The sequence below is a fragment of the Trichechus manatus genome, unplaced genomic scaffold, assembly GCF_000243295.1.
Source record: "Trichechus manatus latirostris isolate Lorelei unplaced genomic scaffold, TriManLat1.0 scaffold00093, whole genome shotgun sequence".
In the NCBI taxonomy this organism is placed as follows: domain Eukaryota; kingdom Metazoa; phylum Chordata; class Mammalia; order Sirenia; family Trichechidae; genus Trichechus; species Trichechus manatus.
Genome location: NW_004444029.1, coordinates 8,957,600 through 8,973,560, shown reverse-complemented (window position 1 = coordinate 8,973,560; position 15,961 = coordinate 8,957,600). Strand labels below are relative to the sequence as shown.

General features: G+C 42.8%; 1 protein-coding gene across 7 annotated transcripts in view; it reads right to left on the bottom strand.

Moving 5' to 3' along the window:
• Positions 1–15,582, bottom strand: part of ZC3HAV1 (zinc finger CCCH-type containing, antiviral 1) — a 57,422-nt gene extending 41,840 nt beyond the window's left edge. For 5 of the 7 annotated variants that reach the window (XR_002824992.1, XM_023736901.1, XM_023736906.1 and 2 more), the window contains exon 1: positions 14,798–15,582. Coding sequence is in view for 4 of the 7 variants with exons in the window: in XM_023736901.1 (XP_023592669.1) it covers positions 14,798–15,093 (296 nt within the window). In the remaining 3 variants the exon portion in view is untranslated. Of the gene's footprint in view, positions 1–1,284; positions 2,245–14,797 lie in introns of those variants that run through there. The other 2 variants (XM_023736903.1, XM_023736902.1) reach the window with 2 other exon arrangements.
• Positions 15,583–15,961: the final 379 nt, after the last annotated feature.

Genomic DNA, 15,961 nt, shown 5'->3' with positions numbered 1-15,961 from the left:
TAGGGTTTCCAAGGAGCAGCTGGTGGATTCGAACTGCTGACCTTATGGTTCGCAGCCAAGCTCTTAACCACTGCACCACCAGGGCTTCTTAAAGGGTGTAGCAGGGACACAATAAATGATAGAACACTTGTTATGATTAGCGTCTGGAAGACAAGCTCAGTGGTCTTCCTGAGCACTCTTCCTTAAGGTGGCCCGAGTTTCTCACTTTCTTCTGGTCACACCATCTCAGCTCCTGGTCCCTAATATTGGCTAACAGACTTATGCTAGGAACTGTGAATGTCCCCAGGCCTATGGGGCTCGCTAGGCCAGTGGTTCTCAAGGTGTGTGCCCCAGACCAGCACCATTAGTCATCACCTCAGGGTTGTCAGAAACGCATCTCCTGTCGCCTCAGACTATGAAGGGATTCTCAGAACCGTCTACAGAGTTTGTCAGAACAGTGATTGCTGGGCCCCACCTCCAACCCAAAAAAACCAAACCCACTGCCATCAAGTCGATTCTGACTTATAGTAACCCTATAGGACAGAGTAGAACCGTCCCATAGGGTTTCCTGTAAATCTTTACGGAAGCAGATTGCCACATCCTTCTTCCACTGAGCAGCTGGTGGGTTCAAACTGCTGACCTTTTGGTTAGCAGCCAGGCATTTAACCACTGTGCCACCAGGGCTCAGTCCCCACCTCCAAGGCTGTGAAATCAGGAGGTCTGCAGTGGGGGCCCAGAACTTGCATTTCTAACAAGCTCCCATGTGATGCTGACGCTAAGCTCCAGGGAGCAGGGACGCTCCAGGCCATCTCCAAAAAGGACAACGGGTCCTGCTGGAGGGGCGGTGGGAAACCACAGGACCCCCACCTCCCAGTACAAGAAGAGCGAGCCTAGGACCATTCTGGGCTGTCCAGGGCACAAACAAGTGTTTCTGAGTGCCACCCACACGGGGAGCAGGTCAACTTTACAAAAGAGCAGAGATGGCCTTGAAAGAGGCAGAAAGGCCTTCCTTTAGGAAATCCCAGGCCCAAAGCCTATGAACAAATGACCTTTCCACTTTTCCCTCCTGGCCTCAGAACAGAATGTGATTTTATCCCTGGACGCAAGTCCTCTGCCCCAAACCAGTGAGGTGTCAACAGCCTGCGGACAGGCATTGTGGTTGGAATCGCCAGCCACACAGTAATCGCCCAGGCGTGTTTCAGACACCTGAGCCAGGGCCGTACCCTCGGAGGTTGAGTGAATTTGACAGGGGGACCCAGGGGATTCACCTGTGCAGCCGGCACCCAGAGCCCTGATGGGACTCACCAGATTCTAGATTAGCTCACCTCGGTGCTCTTGAACTTCACAAGTCAGTGAACACAGGCCAGCCTGGGGCTCGGCACCCAAGCCAGCAGAGACGGTGCCCTGAGGGAGAGTCTTGTTTTTTGACAGTAACCTATATTTCAATACCCTTCCTTCCTCCCCTCACCCCACTGCTCCCAACGCCTTATAGGGATAGCTTAAAAACAGAAAGATCTTTGACTTGTACAGAAAACAGGAAACAGTTCACCATGACAGAAGCCAGGTTAAAAAGGAACCCAGACGTGCAAAAGATAAAATCTAGAAAGTACTGGTCTAAAGAATAAAATGTCAACAATCAAAAAACGACCCCAATGAAGTAGTACCTTTAAGGCATGAGCCTTCTCTATGTGTCTGGAATTCTGATGCTCAAGATTAAATCACCAGGTTACTAGCGGGTGGAGGACTCAGTGAATCTGAAACCCCTGTAAGATGGGGGAGACTTGGAGTAAGCCAGGAGAGAACACCGGGGCAGGGTTACAAACCATGTGGGGAGACAGGGGCAGAGCCGAGGAAATGGGCTTGCTTTAGCCACAGGACCTGGGGGCACAAAGAAGGGAAGCCCAGCTGCCCACTGAGACTTGGGTGAGTCGAAGCTGCATCGTGTAGGCTACCTGGACACTGGGTGCAGAGGGCGGCATGAGGGGCCAGGCCTGTGGAGGGTGAGGAAGGTGCTGATTTTATACTGGTTCTGAGAGTGGAAGGAATAGCACAGGTGCCCCAAAAAACCCTCTCTCCGTTCTTGTGGCCCATCTCCCCAGTCTTGACTTATTTCTCTAGTCAAGCCCCCTAAATTTGTGGTTTCTAAACCCTGCTGCACATGAGAACTGCCTTGTTGTTAGCTGCCATTGAGTCAGCCCCAACTCCTGGCAGCTCCATGCACAACAGAATTAAATGCTGCCCAGTCCTGCTCCATCCCCATGTTGCTGACTGCATCTTTGTGATCCACAGGGTTTCATTCGCTGATCATCTGAAGTAAATTGCCAGGCCTTTCTTCCTAGTCTTAATCTGGAAGCTCCACTGAAACTCGTTCAGCATCACAGCAACATATAAACTCCCACTGACAGATAGTGGCTATGCATGAGGAGCACTGGCCGGGACTCGAACCCAGGTCTCCTGCATAGAAGGCGCAAATTCCACCACTGAACCACCTATACACCTTAGAACCACCTCAAGACTCTTTAAAAACCCCCAACGCCCAGGTCACACCCCAGACCCATTAAATGACAATGTTAGGGTGGGAGTCAAGCACCTGGTATTCTTTTTTTTGTTTTTGTTTTTAATAGCTTGTTGTGCAATGTTGCTACCTTGTGGTCATAGTTTTTCCTTGATCAACCTCAAACTCCCTCAAATTGATAACAAATGCCCACTTCTTGTTTTTAGAGACCTTTAGGAAGATAAATTTTTAGTCTTTGCTTATGCAATTACCCAAAGCACAATCTTTAAGCATTACATCTTTGTCCGTTGATTTCTGGGGGCCTCTTAGTTCCCTAACGATACACTTTATAAAATGCTGGCTGCCTTCTTCCTTGTGTAGAGAAAATGAAAAACCACTCCTGACTCTCTGGGAGGACTTAGGTAGCATGGTCATTCCAGGGGGAAGATAAATTCCTACCTTCCTGCTCCCTTCCATGTACTCATGAAAGAGGAAAACGCCAAAGTCTTCGATCCTTTTTAAAGCAAAGACTGTAATGACGCTTTGAGTTCCAGGACAGATGAGTTTAGCTGAGGAGAGTAATGAGCTATTTCTCCCCACCTCTTTGACATGAGGCTTACAGCTGGGTCCTGGGTTATTATTGTACCAACAAGTCTATGTCTTTCTTTTTTTTTTTTTTTTACTGTACTTTAGATGAAGGTTTACAGAACAAACTAGCTTCTCATTAAACAGTACATATATTGTTTTATGACATTGGTTAACAACCCCATGATATGTCAGTACTCTCTCTTCTCAACCTTCGGTTCCCTATTACCAGCTTTCCTCTCCCCTCCTGCCTTCTAGTCTGTGCTCCTGGGCTGGTGTGCCCCATTAGTCTCTTTCTGTCCTATGAGTCTATCTGATCTTTGACTAAAAGGTGAACCTCCGGCATGACTTCATTACTGAGCTAAAAGGGTGTCTGGGGGGCCATACTCTTGGGGTTTCTCCAGTCTATGTCAGGCCAGTAAGTCTGGTCTTTCTTTGAGTGAGAATTTTGTTCTGCATTTTTCTCCAGCTCTGTCTAGGACCCTCTATTGTGATTCCTGTCAGAGCAGTGGGTGGTGGTAGCTGGGCACCATCTAGTTGTACTGGACTCAGTCTGGTGGAGGCCGTGGTAGTTGTGGTCTATTAGTCCTTTGGACTAATCTTTCCCTTGTGTCTTTAGTTTTCTTCATTTTCCCTTGCTCCTGAAGGGGTGAGACCAGTGGAGTATCTCAGATGGCTGCTCACAGGCTTTTAAGACCCCAGACGTTACTCACCAAAGTAGAATGTAGAACATTTTCTTTATAAACTATGTTATACCAATTGAGCTAGATGTTCCCCACAGCCCTCAGCCCAGAAATTCAATCCCTCACGGGGTTTGGATTTGTCCATGGAGCTTCTATGACGTTACCCTGAACAAGTTGTGCTGGCTTCCCCCGTATTGTGTACTGTCTTACCCTTCACCAAAGTTACCACTTATCTATTGTCTAGTTAGTGTTTTTCCACCCCCACCCCTCCCCTCCCTCGTAATCATCAAAGATTGTTTCTTTTTGTGTGTAAACCTTTCATGAGTTTTTATAGTAGTGGTCTATGCAATATTTGTCCTTTTGTGATTGACTTATTTCACTCAGCATAATGCTCACCAGATTCATCCATATTGTGAGATGCTTCACAGAGTCATCATTGTTCTTTGTTGTTGCATAATACTCCATTGTGTGTATGTACCATAGTTTGTTTATCCATTCATCTGTTCATGGGCATCTAGGTTGTTTCCATCTTCTTGCTATTGTGAACAATGCTGCCATGAACATAGGTGTGCATATGTCTATTCTTGTGACGGCTCTTATTCCTCTAGGATATATTCCTGGGAGTGGGATTGCTGGATCATACGGTATTTCTATTTCTAGCTTTCTAAGGAAGCACCACATTGTTTTCCAAAATGGTTGTACCATTTTGCGTTCCCACCAGCAGTGCGTAAGAGTTCCAATCTCCCTGCAGCCTCTCCAACAATTGTTATTTTCTTGTTTTTTTGATTCATGCCAGTAATGCAGGGGTGAGATGGTATCTCATTGTGGTTTTGATTTGCATTTCTCTAACGGCTAGTGATCACAAACATTTCCTCATGTGTCTGTTAGCTGCTTGAATGTCTTCTTTGGTGAAATGTCTGTTCATTTCCTTTGCCCATTTTTTAATTGGATTATTTGTCTTTTTGTTGTAGAGGTGTTGGTTTTTCCTGCAGATTTTAGAGATTAGACCTTTGCTGGATTTGTAATAGCCAAATCTTTTTTCCCTGTCTGTAGGTTGTCTTTTTAATCTTTTAGTGAAGTCTTTTGATGAGTGTAAGTGTTTAATTTTTAGAAGATCCCCGTTATCTAGCTTATCTTCTGGAGTTTGTATGTTGTTAGTTACGGTTTGTATCCTATTAATGCCATGTATTAGGATCTCTAGCGTTGATCCTATTTTTTCTTCTATGACCTTCATAATTTTTGGTTTTATATTTAGGTCTTTGATCTAGTTTGTATTAGTTTTTGTGTATGGTGTGATGTATGGATCCTGTTTCTTTTTTTTTTGCAGATGGACATCCAGTTTTGCCAGGACCATTTGTTAAAAAGACTGTCGAATGTCTTTTCTTCATCGACTGAGATGATCATATGATTCTTTTATTTATGTGGTGGATTATGTTGATTGATTTTCTAATGTTGAACCATCCTTGCATACCTGGTATGACTCCTACTTGGTGGTGGTGTATTATTTTTTTGATATGTTGCTGAATTCTATTGGCTAAAATTTTTTTTGAGAATTTTTGCATCTATATTCATAAGAGATATTGATCTGTAATTTTCTTTTTTTATAGTGTCTTTGCCTGGTTTTGTTATCAGGGTTATGCTGGCTTCATAGAATGAATTTGGAAGTATCCCTTCCTTTTCTATGTTCTGAAATAGTTTGAGTAGTACTGGTGTATGCTCTTTTCTGAATGTTTGGTAGAATTCTCCAGTGAAGCCATCTAGGCCAGGGCTTTTTTTTTATGGGATTTTTATTACTATTATTATTACCGTTTCAATTTCTTCTCGTTATGAGTCACTTCAGATTTTCATCATCAATTTGTGTTAGTTTGGGGAGGTAGTGTGTTTCTAGAAATTTGGCAATTTCCTCTAGATATTCAAATTTGTTGGAGTATAGTTTTTCATAATACACTGTTATGATTCTTTTTATTTCAGTTGGGTCTGTTGTAACGCCCCCATTTCATTTCTTATTTGGATTATTTGCATCCTCTCCTGTTTTTCTTTTGTCAATTTGGCTAGTGGTTCATCGATTTAGTTGATCCCTTCAAAGAACCAACATTTGGTTTTGTTGATTCTTTCTATTGTTTTTCTATTATCTATTTCATTTGCTTCTACTCTGATCTTTATTATTTCCTTTCTTCTGGTGGCCGTAGCCTTCTTTTGCTGTTCTCTGCTTGTGCAAGTTGTGTAGCTAATGTTTTGATTTTGTCCCTTTGTTCTTTTTTGATGTGTGCATCTATTGTTATAAATTGACCTCTGAGCACTGCCTTTGCTGTGTCCCAAAGGTTTTGGTATGATGTGTTTTCATTCTCGTTTGATTTTAGGAATTTTTTTATTCCATCTTTGATTTCTTCTACTACTCAGTGGTTTTTAAGTAGGGTGTTATTTAGTTTCCACATGATTGATTTTTTTTCCTTTGCTCTTCCTGTTGTTAATTTCTACTTTGATGGTGTTGTGATCAGAGAAGATACTTTGTATTATCTCAGTGTTTTGGATTTTGTTGAGGGTTGCTTTGTGGCCTAAGATGTGGTCTATTCTGGAGAATTTTCCATATGCAATGGAAAAGAATGTGTACTTTGCAGCTGTTGGGTGAAATGTTCTATATATGTCTGTGAGTTCAAGTTGGCTGATTGTGGCCTTTAGATATTATGTATCTTTGTGGAGTTTCTTTATAGATGTTCTCTCCTTTACCAAGAGTGGTGTATTGAAGTCTCTTACTATTATAGTGGAACTGTCAATTTCTCTTTTCAGTGCTGTTAAAGTTTGTTTTATGTATTTTGGAGCCCTGTCTTTGGGTGCGTAGATATTTATCATGGTTATGTCTTCATGATGGATCATCCCTTTAATTATGATATAGTGCCCTTCTTTGTCTTTTACGGTAGATTTTGTTTTAAAGTCTATTTTATCTGAGATGAGTATTACCACTCCTGCTCTTTTTTGGTGGCTGTTTGCTTGATATATTTTTTTCATCCTTTGATTTTTAGTAAATTTATATCTTTGTTTCTGAGGTGTGTCTCTTGTAGACAGCATATTGATGGGTCCTGTTTTTAATCCATTCTATCACCCTCTTTCTCTTTATGGGTGCATTTAGGCCATTTACGTTTAGTGTAATTATCGATAGGTGTGAGTTTACTGCTGTCATCTTGTGGTGCTTTTTTTGTGGTGCTGACAAATTCTTTGTTCCTCTCACTCTCCTGTGCTGAACTCCTTTTGTTTGTGGATTTTTTTTTCATTTCTTTTGTTTTTGTAGATTTTATTTTTACTGAGACTTTCTTTTTCTTCTTTATTTTGATGAGTAGGTTTGTTAATTCTCTTTGTGGTTATCTTGACATTTATCCTTATCTTCCTAGGTTTTAAGCAGTCTATTATTACTTGGTATTGCCTTGCCTTCCTCTCCATTAGAACATTCTATACCTACACCGTTTATTCCCTCTTTTATTGTTCTGAAGTTGTTGCCATTTGCAGATTAACCTCTCTGGTTTCCTGTTGTAAACCTTTTGGTTTTGAATAGTCCTTGATAGTTCATTTCCTAGGTTGGTATCTGGCTGGTGCAATCTTGCGTCCTAGATTCAGGCTGTCATTTGTTGTTGTTTGTTCTCAAACTGAAAGACTCCCTTTAATAATTCTGTAAGGTTGGTTTGGTTTTTACATATTTCCTTAATTTCTGTTTATCTGGAAACGTCCTAAATCATGCCATTATATTTAAACGAGAGTTTTGCAGGATATATTATTCTTGGTTTGCAGTTTTTTTCTTTCAAGGTTTTACATATGTCATCCCACCAGGCAGCAGTATTCTTAAAAGATTTCCCCCTCGTGATTCCAAGCTGTAGTGAAGTTTGGGAGCCACTGCCCGAAGGCCACAGCAGGACTGAGAAAAACTGTAGGAAGTAAGAGAATGAAGGGTAGGAGGTGGGGGTGAGGTTGCCACATTCTTGATGATGTAGAGAAGGGGGGCTCACAAACCTCCTCTCCTCTCCCGTGACCTTCCCCAGCCTTACACTTCCCAACACAAATCCCTTTGTAAGTTGAGAATATTAAAATAGAGAGGAAGATTAACTGGTTAACTGTATTTGAGGATTCCTTTAGTGAAAAAGGAAGTGGTAGAAGCCTCCAGAAGATTCTACACTTTGTGACACAACGTATGTGCTCAAAAAATCTTTGTTGATTGGATGACTAAGAGTGTCAAAGGTTTCCTGTCTTATGATTCTGTCATATAAAGTAACAGATATGTCGCCCTAGCCTTTGAGAAAGCAATACTTTTTAAACTTTTATTCACTCCGCATTAATGAATTCACTTCTCTTTTCCTCCCTCAAGCTGAAGTCAAACGAAACTTTGATTAGCAATCTGCCAGGAAGCGACCCCCTCAAAAAAATCTGTTGCTGTCAAGTCGATTCTGACTCATAGTAACTCTGAAGGACAGAGTAGAACTGTCCCATAGGGTTTCCAAGAAGCCTGGTGGATTTGAACTGCTGACCTTTGGGTTAGCAGCCATGGCTCTTAACCACTATGCCACCAGTGTTCCAAGCGACCTCCAGTACTGTCTATGAAAGTGTGGTTCCTGTACCCCGACAGCAGAATTCTTTGGGATGATGGCTAAAAGGCAGATTCCTGAACTCCAATGCACAACTACGGAAGAACCAGAATTTCTGATGGGTGACTTGGGAATTTGCATTTTAATAAACTCTCCCAAGTGATTCAAATGCACATCAAATTTTGAGAACTACTGCTCCTAAGCTGGTAAACTATACCCTAAGGGTGACCCAAGATGATCCATTAGGGTGTGGGGAAAAAATATTAGAACTTCTCTTTTTATATATAAAAAATATACATTTTTTTTTAATCTAAAAAGTAAAAAATTAGGACTTGCTAATAATTGACAAAGGAGCCCTGGTGGCTCAATGAGTAAGCACTCGGCTGCTAAAGGCATAAGGCCAGCAATTCAAATCTACTAGCAGCTCAGCCAGAGAAAAGACCTGGTGATCTGCTCCTGTAAAGATTACAGACTAAGAAACCCTATGAGGCTGTTCTACTCTGTCTTATAGATAAGGTCGCTACAAGTTGGAATTGACTGAAGAGCACTCGACAACAACAAATAATTGACACAACAGCCACCATGGGCTCAGACATACAAATGATCATGAAGATGGCGCAGGACTGGGCATCCTTTCTTTCTGTTATACGTAAGGTTGCCATAAGTTGGAGCTGACTTTACGGCAACTAACAACCACAACAGTATTCAAACCACAAATTAAGACTTGTATGTTACATAGTTGATAAATAAACACACACATTAGGAGTACCTGCTCAAAATGGTCTTCACAGGGGTCAGGGATCAAAACATTTGGAAGCCACCACCCTGGATGACTTCTCTTAACCTGACATCTGAGCTGGTCTGAAGTGTATTAAAATCTCTTCGCTATATGGGAAAGTTAATAGATCATGAAATGGGGCTCAACTCTCTCCTCCCAATCTGAGTACAGCTACCCTGCTCCAACTTGGCTAAACTGATTTCTCACTGGCCTGAAATCCTAGAACCTTCTGCATTCTTTTACTCCCTTCCCATGCCCATCTTGGGGCCTCACCTATTCCAGTGTAGCCTGTAGGTAGAGATCACAGATAAACCAGTTGCTGTCGATTCCAACTCACGGCGACCCCACGTGCTTCAGAATAGAACTGTGCTTCATAAGGTTTTCAATGGCTGCAATCTTTTGAAAGTAGATCCTCAGGCCTTTATTCCAAGGCACCTGAGTAGAGTAACCACCAACCTTCTGGTTGGTAGTTCAGCACTCAACTATTTGCGTCACCCAAAGATCAAAGATACCCGTTTAGAAATGCATGTGATCAGGACCAGTAAGTAAATTAGAACCATCTTATGGAAGGAAAACAAATCGATACTTCTGTCGAATGTTTCATTTTGCTATCTCTACGTTCTGTAAAAAGTAGAAAATATCTGTTACCGGATGTTTACTTGTCACTAAGTTTTTACCATGGCTCACAGCATCACATAGAATATCGACACGTTTCTCAGCTTAATTTCTGAAGAAACTGCAGAGATTGAAAGCCAAATTTGATCAAATTAAGATTAAAAAGAAGCAAATTTGAAAAAAATTGGAAATTCCCTGGTGATGTCTACGATACCATATGCCTTTCAGTGCAGCTCAAGGGCAACACCACAGTTAGCAGCAGGGTGAACTTCCAGAAAGCCATCTCCTGGACAAACACACCCAAACAAAACATAGCATGCAAAAGTCAAATGCAAATCCAAAAACGTTATGTGAGTGTGAAAGAAGCCAGACACAAAAGGTCACATTTTGTGTTTTCATTTTTATGAAATGTCCAGAATATGAAAATCTGTAGAGACAGAAACCAAAGCTGTCACATCGATTCCGACTCATGGTGACCCCAGGTGTTTCAGAGTAGAACTGCACTCCATAGGGTTTTCAATGGTTGCTTTTTCTGAAGTAAATCACCAAGCCTTTCTTCCGAGGCACCTTTCAGTGGACTCAAACTGCCAAAGATGAGCGCTTAACCATCTGTACCCCTCAGGGACTCCAAGAGGCACTTATTTACATGCATATTCTTGGCAGCACGGTTTCTTGTAGACAAAAATGGGAAATAACTCAAATGTCCACTGAGAAAATAGAGAAATTGTGGTATAAATTATAGGATAAAATACTATATTACTATTGAAATGAATGAACTAGACCCTTATGTACCTTATCAAAAATAATATTGAGTAAAAATTCTAAAAAACATAAAACAATACTACGTTTTGTGATTGGATACAAATATATATCAAACCCATTGCCGTGGAGTCGATTTTGACTCATAATGACCCTATAGCAACCCTATAGCGACCCTACAGGTGAGAGGAGAAATGCCCCATAGGGTTTCCAAGGCTGTAATCTTTGTGGAAGCAGACTGCCACATCTTTCTTCCTCAGAGAGGATGGTGGGTTCGAACCACAAACCTTTGGATTAGCTACCAAGCACTTTATTTTAAAAGATACAAAGCAAAAATGAAAAATATAAACATTAATTCATTCTGGGAGGTGAGTACTCTGATGCTTGTAATATTATTCTTTGCACTTTTTGATATTTTTCTCAATTTATAAAAATGTCAGTTAATCCTCTTGCCACCTTCCCACCCCCACCCAGAGTTTCAATTAATCAGAAGGGAAAGACATACAAACAGGAAGAAGCCCAGAGGAAACACCCACCCAGAAACCACAAAGCAAGCTGAAGACGCTCAGACAGCCTGCTTTAAAAAGATGAAAAGAAACCATGCTTGCCAAAAAAATAACTTACATTAAAGAAAGATCACACTTTCTACAGCTACTCGACAACTCAAATACTGGTTAAGCAGACATGCAGGTCTGAGCTCAAACACTAACTCGGCCAGCTACCAGCTATGGGACCTTCCGCTAAGTGTCTAAATATCTTTAGGCCTGAGTTTTCAAACAGTAAAATGGGGCTTATAATACCTACTTCCGGAGCTGTGATAAACGCTAACCTGGACACCGTCTGTAAAGTGCTCATCATGGTGCTGGTAATTTAATCAACAGGTGGTGGTTACTGCCTGTGCCAGAACTGGGATTAGAGCTCCGTAAGTGGGCATACACTTCAGCAGAGCAAACAGAAATAACAGAACTGATGCACCAAGACAAATAGTTACCTAACATGGAAGCATGCCCTGTTTTCAACTACAATTTACAACAATGCAAGAGAAAAAAAGGGAACCACAAAATAGATGGAGTCCCTGGGTAGTGCAAATGGTTAACACACTCAGCTGCTAACTGAAAGGTTGGAGGTTCAAGTCCAGCCAGAGGTGCCTTGGAAGAAAGGCCTGGCAATCTATGTCCAAAAAATCAGCCATTGAAAACCCTATGGAGCATAGTTCTACTCTGTTACACATGGTGTTGCCATGAGTCAGAGTTGACTCAACAGTAACTTTAAAAAAAAAAAAAAAACAGGATAAGAAAAATCCCATCCATAAATACTAGCACTCTAATACAATTTTATAAGCCTAGCAAAATGCATACCATTACCATGTAAACAGAGAAGTTTCCTGCCTGAAAGGCAATCTAAATCTGAGTATCAATAGGTCAACAGATCCCATTAACCAGCAATCCACAAAGAAAGTTCCTACGTTCCCATATGTCAAGTTTTGAAAGGCAAGGTTTTCTATAAGTTGCTGTGGAGGAGAGAATATTTTAAAACATACTTTGAAAAATACATTTTCTAGGCACTGAGTAAAAAAAAAAAAAAAAAAAACCTCCCAGAGGTCCTCTGATGAGAAAACTATATACAGTAATGAATTAAAAGATTTTAATTCTCAAACTCCCAAAATTGATGTAAAATAAAAAATATGACTAAATCAATAAATGTGAGAAATAAAAATTTATCACTCCACTTTAAAAAAAAGAAATGCCTGTAATGAATTCCCTGAAGAGTCCATCCAAACTTGCATAGACAAATGATACCTATATTGCATACAAAAAAAAACCCCAAACTGGTTGCCATCAAGTTGATTCCGACCCATAGTGACCCTGTAGGACAGAGTAGACCTGCCCCCCAGATATTATATATACTCTTATAAAATGAAGTTCAATCTGACAACCCAATTTATGAGTTAAAAATGGTTTTGATGTTTCAAACCAGGCCAAAAAAAAACCTCACCATAATAAAATTCATGCAACAAAAATGAAAATGTCTATACATACTGTGTGTAACAAATGGAAATAATGTTTCTAAACATATTGCATATCTAACATATTGATTATGTCTGTGTAGATTTTTTTTCTTGAAAACGTAAATCTGACTTATAAGACAATCAGGGAAATTCAAACACCACCGGGATAGTCAATGATACTAAAATTGTAATTTTAAAAAATGTGATAACTGTGCTGGGGTTATGTTAATAAATACAGTTCTTATCTTTTGTTATTGTTTGTTACCATCTAGTGTATTCCAACTCACAGAAAACCCATGTGTGCAGAGTAGAACGGCTTCATAGGGTTTTCAAGGCTGTGACCTTTCAGAAGCAGAGGCGCCTCTGGGTGAATTCGATCCACCAACCTTTCGGTGCCAATCTTTTGGCTAGTAGTAGAGCACTTAGCCATTTGGGCCACCCAGGGATGACTCCTTGTCTTTCAGAGATGCTTACTAAAGTATTTACAAATGCGGCGATCTCTGAAAATCACCTTAAAATAATCCATGGTAGTTGGGAGCAGATATGGGGAGAGGAGAATAAAGGAAACAGGATTGGCCATATTTTGAGAACTGTTAAAGTCAAATGATGGTTACACAGGGGGTCGCCATTCTCTCTACTTTTGTATACGTTGAAAAATACCCATAGTGAAAAATTAAAAGATAAAAAACACATGCATTTAAAACAAAAAGTCAACATTAGTTTGTCAAGAATTTTTAGTCATTCACCTTAAGAACGGAAAAACAAAACCAAACCTTCCAATATCGTTATTCAGGATGGTGCTAGAACGTTCCTTCCTTTTCTATGCTCTTCTCCTTAGTATTTTCTTCCCTTTCCGGACTTAGATGACTCCCTCTATAAACCTAACTTCCAGCAACTCCGAAACAGACTTTCAAATTGTTGACTCACAATATGCTAAATTCTGTGTTTTTAAAATAGGGAAGCATATTCAAGCACTTTAAAAAAAAAAAAATTCTAGAGTGAGTGGAAAAGTTTTTTGCTGTCAATAAATTTTTTAAAAACTATCTCATTTATCTCTTCCATTTAAAGCATCTATCTTCCGTACATTTTATCACACATATATACATATATGGGGGTACATGAGCTAAAGATTTTTACTAACTTCATGATCGAAAAGTTTGATGACCACCATTTTAGACAGGATATCACTTAAGGTGTTTAAAGACAAGCCAAGAAAGAAAAATACTAATAAAGGAAAAAATAACTCGGCAGAAAAACACAGGGGTAGATTACTGGCCAGAAAAAACTGTTGATTACTTCAACACCGCCTTCATTTTAGTGAGATGGGTATGGGAGACTTCAGAAGAAGGAGAAAAGATTTAGAAAGGGTCGAGGGGAGTGTCAAAGACCCTGCCTGGGGGAAAGACGATGAGTTTGATCAGAGTATTGGCAGGATACTCAGTAACAGCTATTGCACGACCCCAGGAGATGGAGAACCTGGACGGAGTAGAAAGTCCGCGCAGTGGGTGTATGTTTGGAAGCCATCTTTGTAGACAGGACCGCTAACCCAAAGCAGTGAGTGCCCTTAGGGAGAAACCTACAAGACCTGTAGATGAAAAGACTTAGCCCAAATCTTGGGGCACACCTATTGTATAAGGCATAAAAGAGCAAGCAGAACCAGAAGCAGCTACGTGAGAAGTAAGCCTCACTGTTTCAAATGACCAGGTTAAGAGGGTGGTCCCAAGAGGGGGTGGTCAACGGTGCGGGACGCTGCGCAGAAAGGAGAGGGAAGGAACGCCGAAAGAAGACACTACATCATCGGTAACCTCGAAAGGGGACACTCCGGTCAGCAGGTGGGGACTGGCAGCAGATTTCAGAAAAGTGATCATTGGGGGTTGGAGGAGCTAAGACTCGAGGGCCAAGCAGATACCCGCAGGCGGCGGCGGAGACGGATTGGGGTGCAGGGCGTGGCTGGGGTGCTGAGAAGACCTTCACAAGTCTAGGGAAAGACCTGAGATTTCAGGGAGTAGAGGCATTATCCTTCCTTCCCAAACCTGCCTTCTACTTCCCCAGGCCCTGGCTAGCCCTGAAACTTTATTCTTAGGGGAGGGGAAAGGGGGCTAAGCGCACTCTCCACCTGGGCAATAACGCGTTGGCCCTATTGGAGGCAAGGTCTAAAGGCGCTGGCGGAACGGGACCTGCAAGAGTGGGTGCGCGGCCAGAGCAGAGACTCTCGCAGGGGAGAAAAGAGGAGCTGGAGGAAGAGGCTGTCGGGGCGCTGGATCCTGGCAAAGGCGCGCCCCTCCCAGAGCAGCGGCCCGTCCATCCGCACCACCACTGGACACTCACCGCTGTGACTGTGAATAGTTGCACCGGCCCAGCAGGTTGAGCTTGCAGAGGTGCAGGTTTTCGCAGGGTCTCTGGCAGAACTTGCGACGGCAGACCCGGGCCCGAGTGGTTGCCACCACCCAACGGCTGGCGTCGGTCTCCAGGACCACGAAGCGGTCGGGCCCGGCCGCCTCCAGCACTTCGCAGAGCTGCGCCTCAGATAGCGCGATCTTGCGGAGCAGCTCGTCCAGAGCCATGCGGCCCCCGTGGGCACACAGGATCTTGGTGATGAAGCAACACACCTCCGGGTCGGCCATGGCCACGCCGTTGCCGCTCGGCGGCCGGAGCTTTGCAGACACTGAGTGCAATGGACCGCGCTAGCTCCCGGAGAATCGAAACCTACAAGCTGCCCTCCCGGCGCGCGGGGCGGGACGCTCCTCCCCCGGGCGCAGCGCTTTCGGTTTCCAACTCGGCTCTAGGGTCGAGAGGCCGAATACCACCGCCTGGGTCCTTGTGTAAAAGTCGAACGCGATGGCCACCGAATGGCAAGCAAGTGACCAAGCGCGGGAAAGTCTGCCGTGGACGCAGAGCCTCCCCGGCGACCTCTCTCGGTTCTGGGCTTCGCGAGGATTATCACCGTGAGACTTGTCAGGACGGAAAAGAAACTGAAAATGAGCTCCGAGATTTTTATGAGCCAGTGGTGAATGACGCGGGTCTTGGGTCCTCTCGCTCCCCACCCTACTCACTCATTCCCGGAACGAGCAAACCCTGGTGAGCGCCTCCTCCGAGCCGGGCGCGCTGCCTCCGGAATTGTAGCGAATCTGCAAAATAACTCCACGGGTTGGTTGTTACTACCCTAACTCTATAATTGAGGAAGTAACTTGCACAAATACGCACTGCCATCAAGCCGGAGCCCAGGGAGTCCCCAAATCTGCCCCCAGTCCCCAGATCGTGGTCTGCCTGGTCTAGGACCCATGTGTACTTTCTCTCACACCACCGTGCCCCCTTAAAGAACACCGATTGTTCCTCTCCCTTTCCCTCTCCTTTGCCTTCTCACAAGCGTTTAGAAGAACCACTTCTTGACCCCCTTTTTTCTTGATTGTAATCACTAACTGTGGGGCCCCAGACCCGGCTTAATCTTTCTGATAGCAAGAAGTCACAGCAGGTACGCTTAGACATACCCCA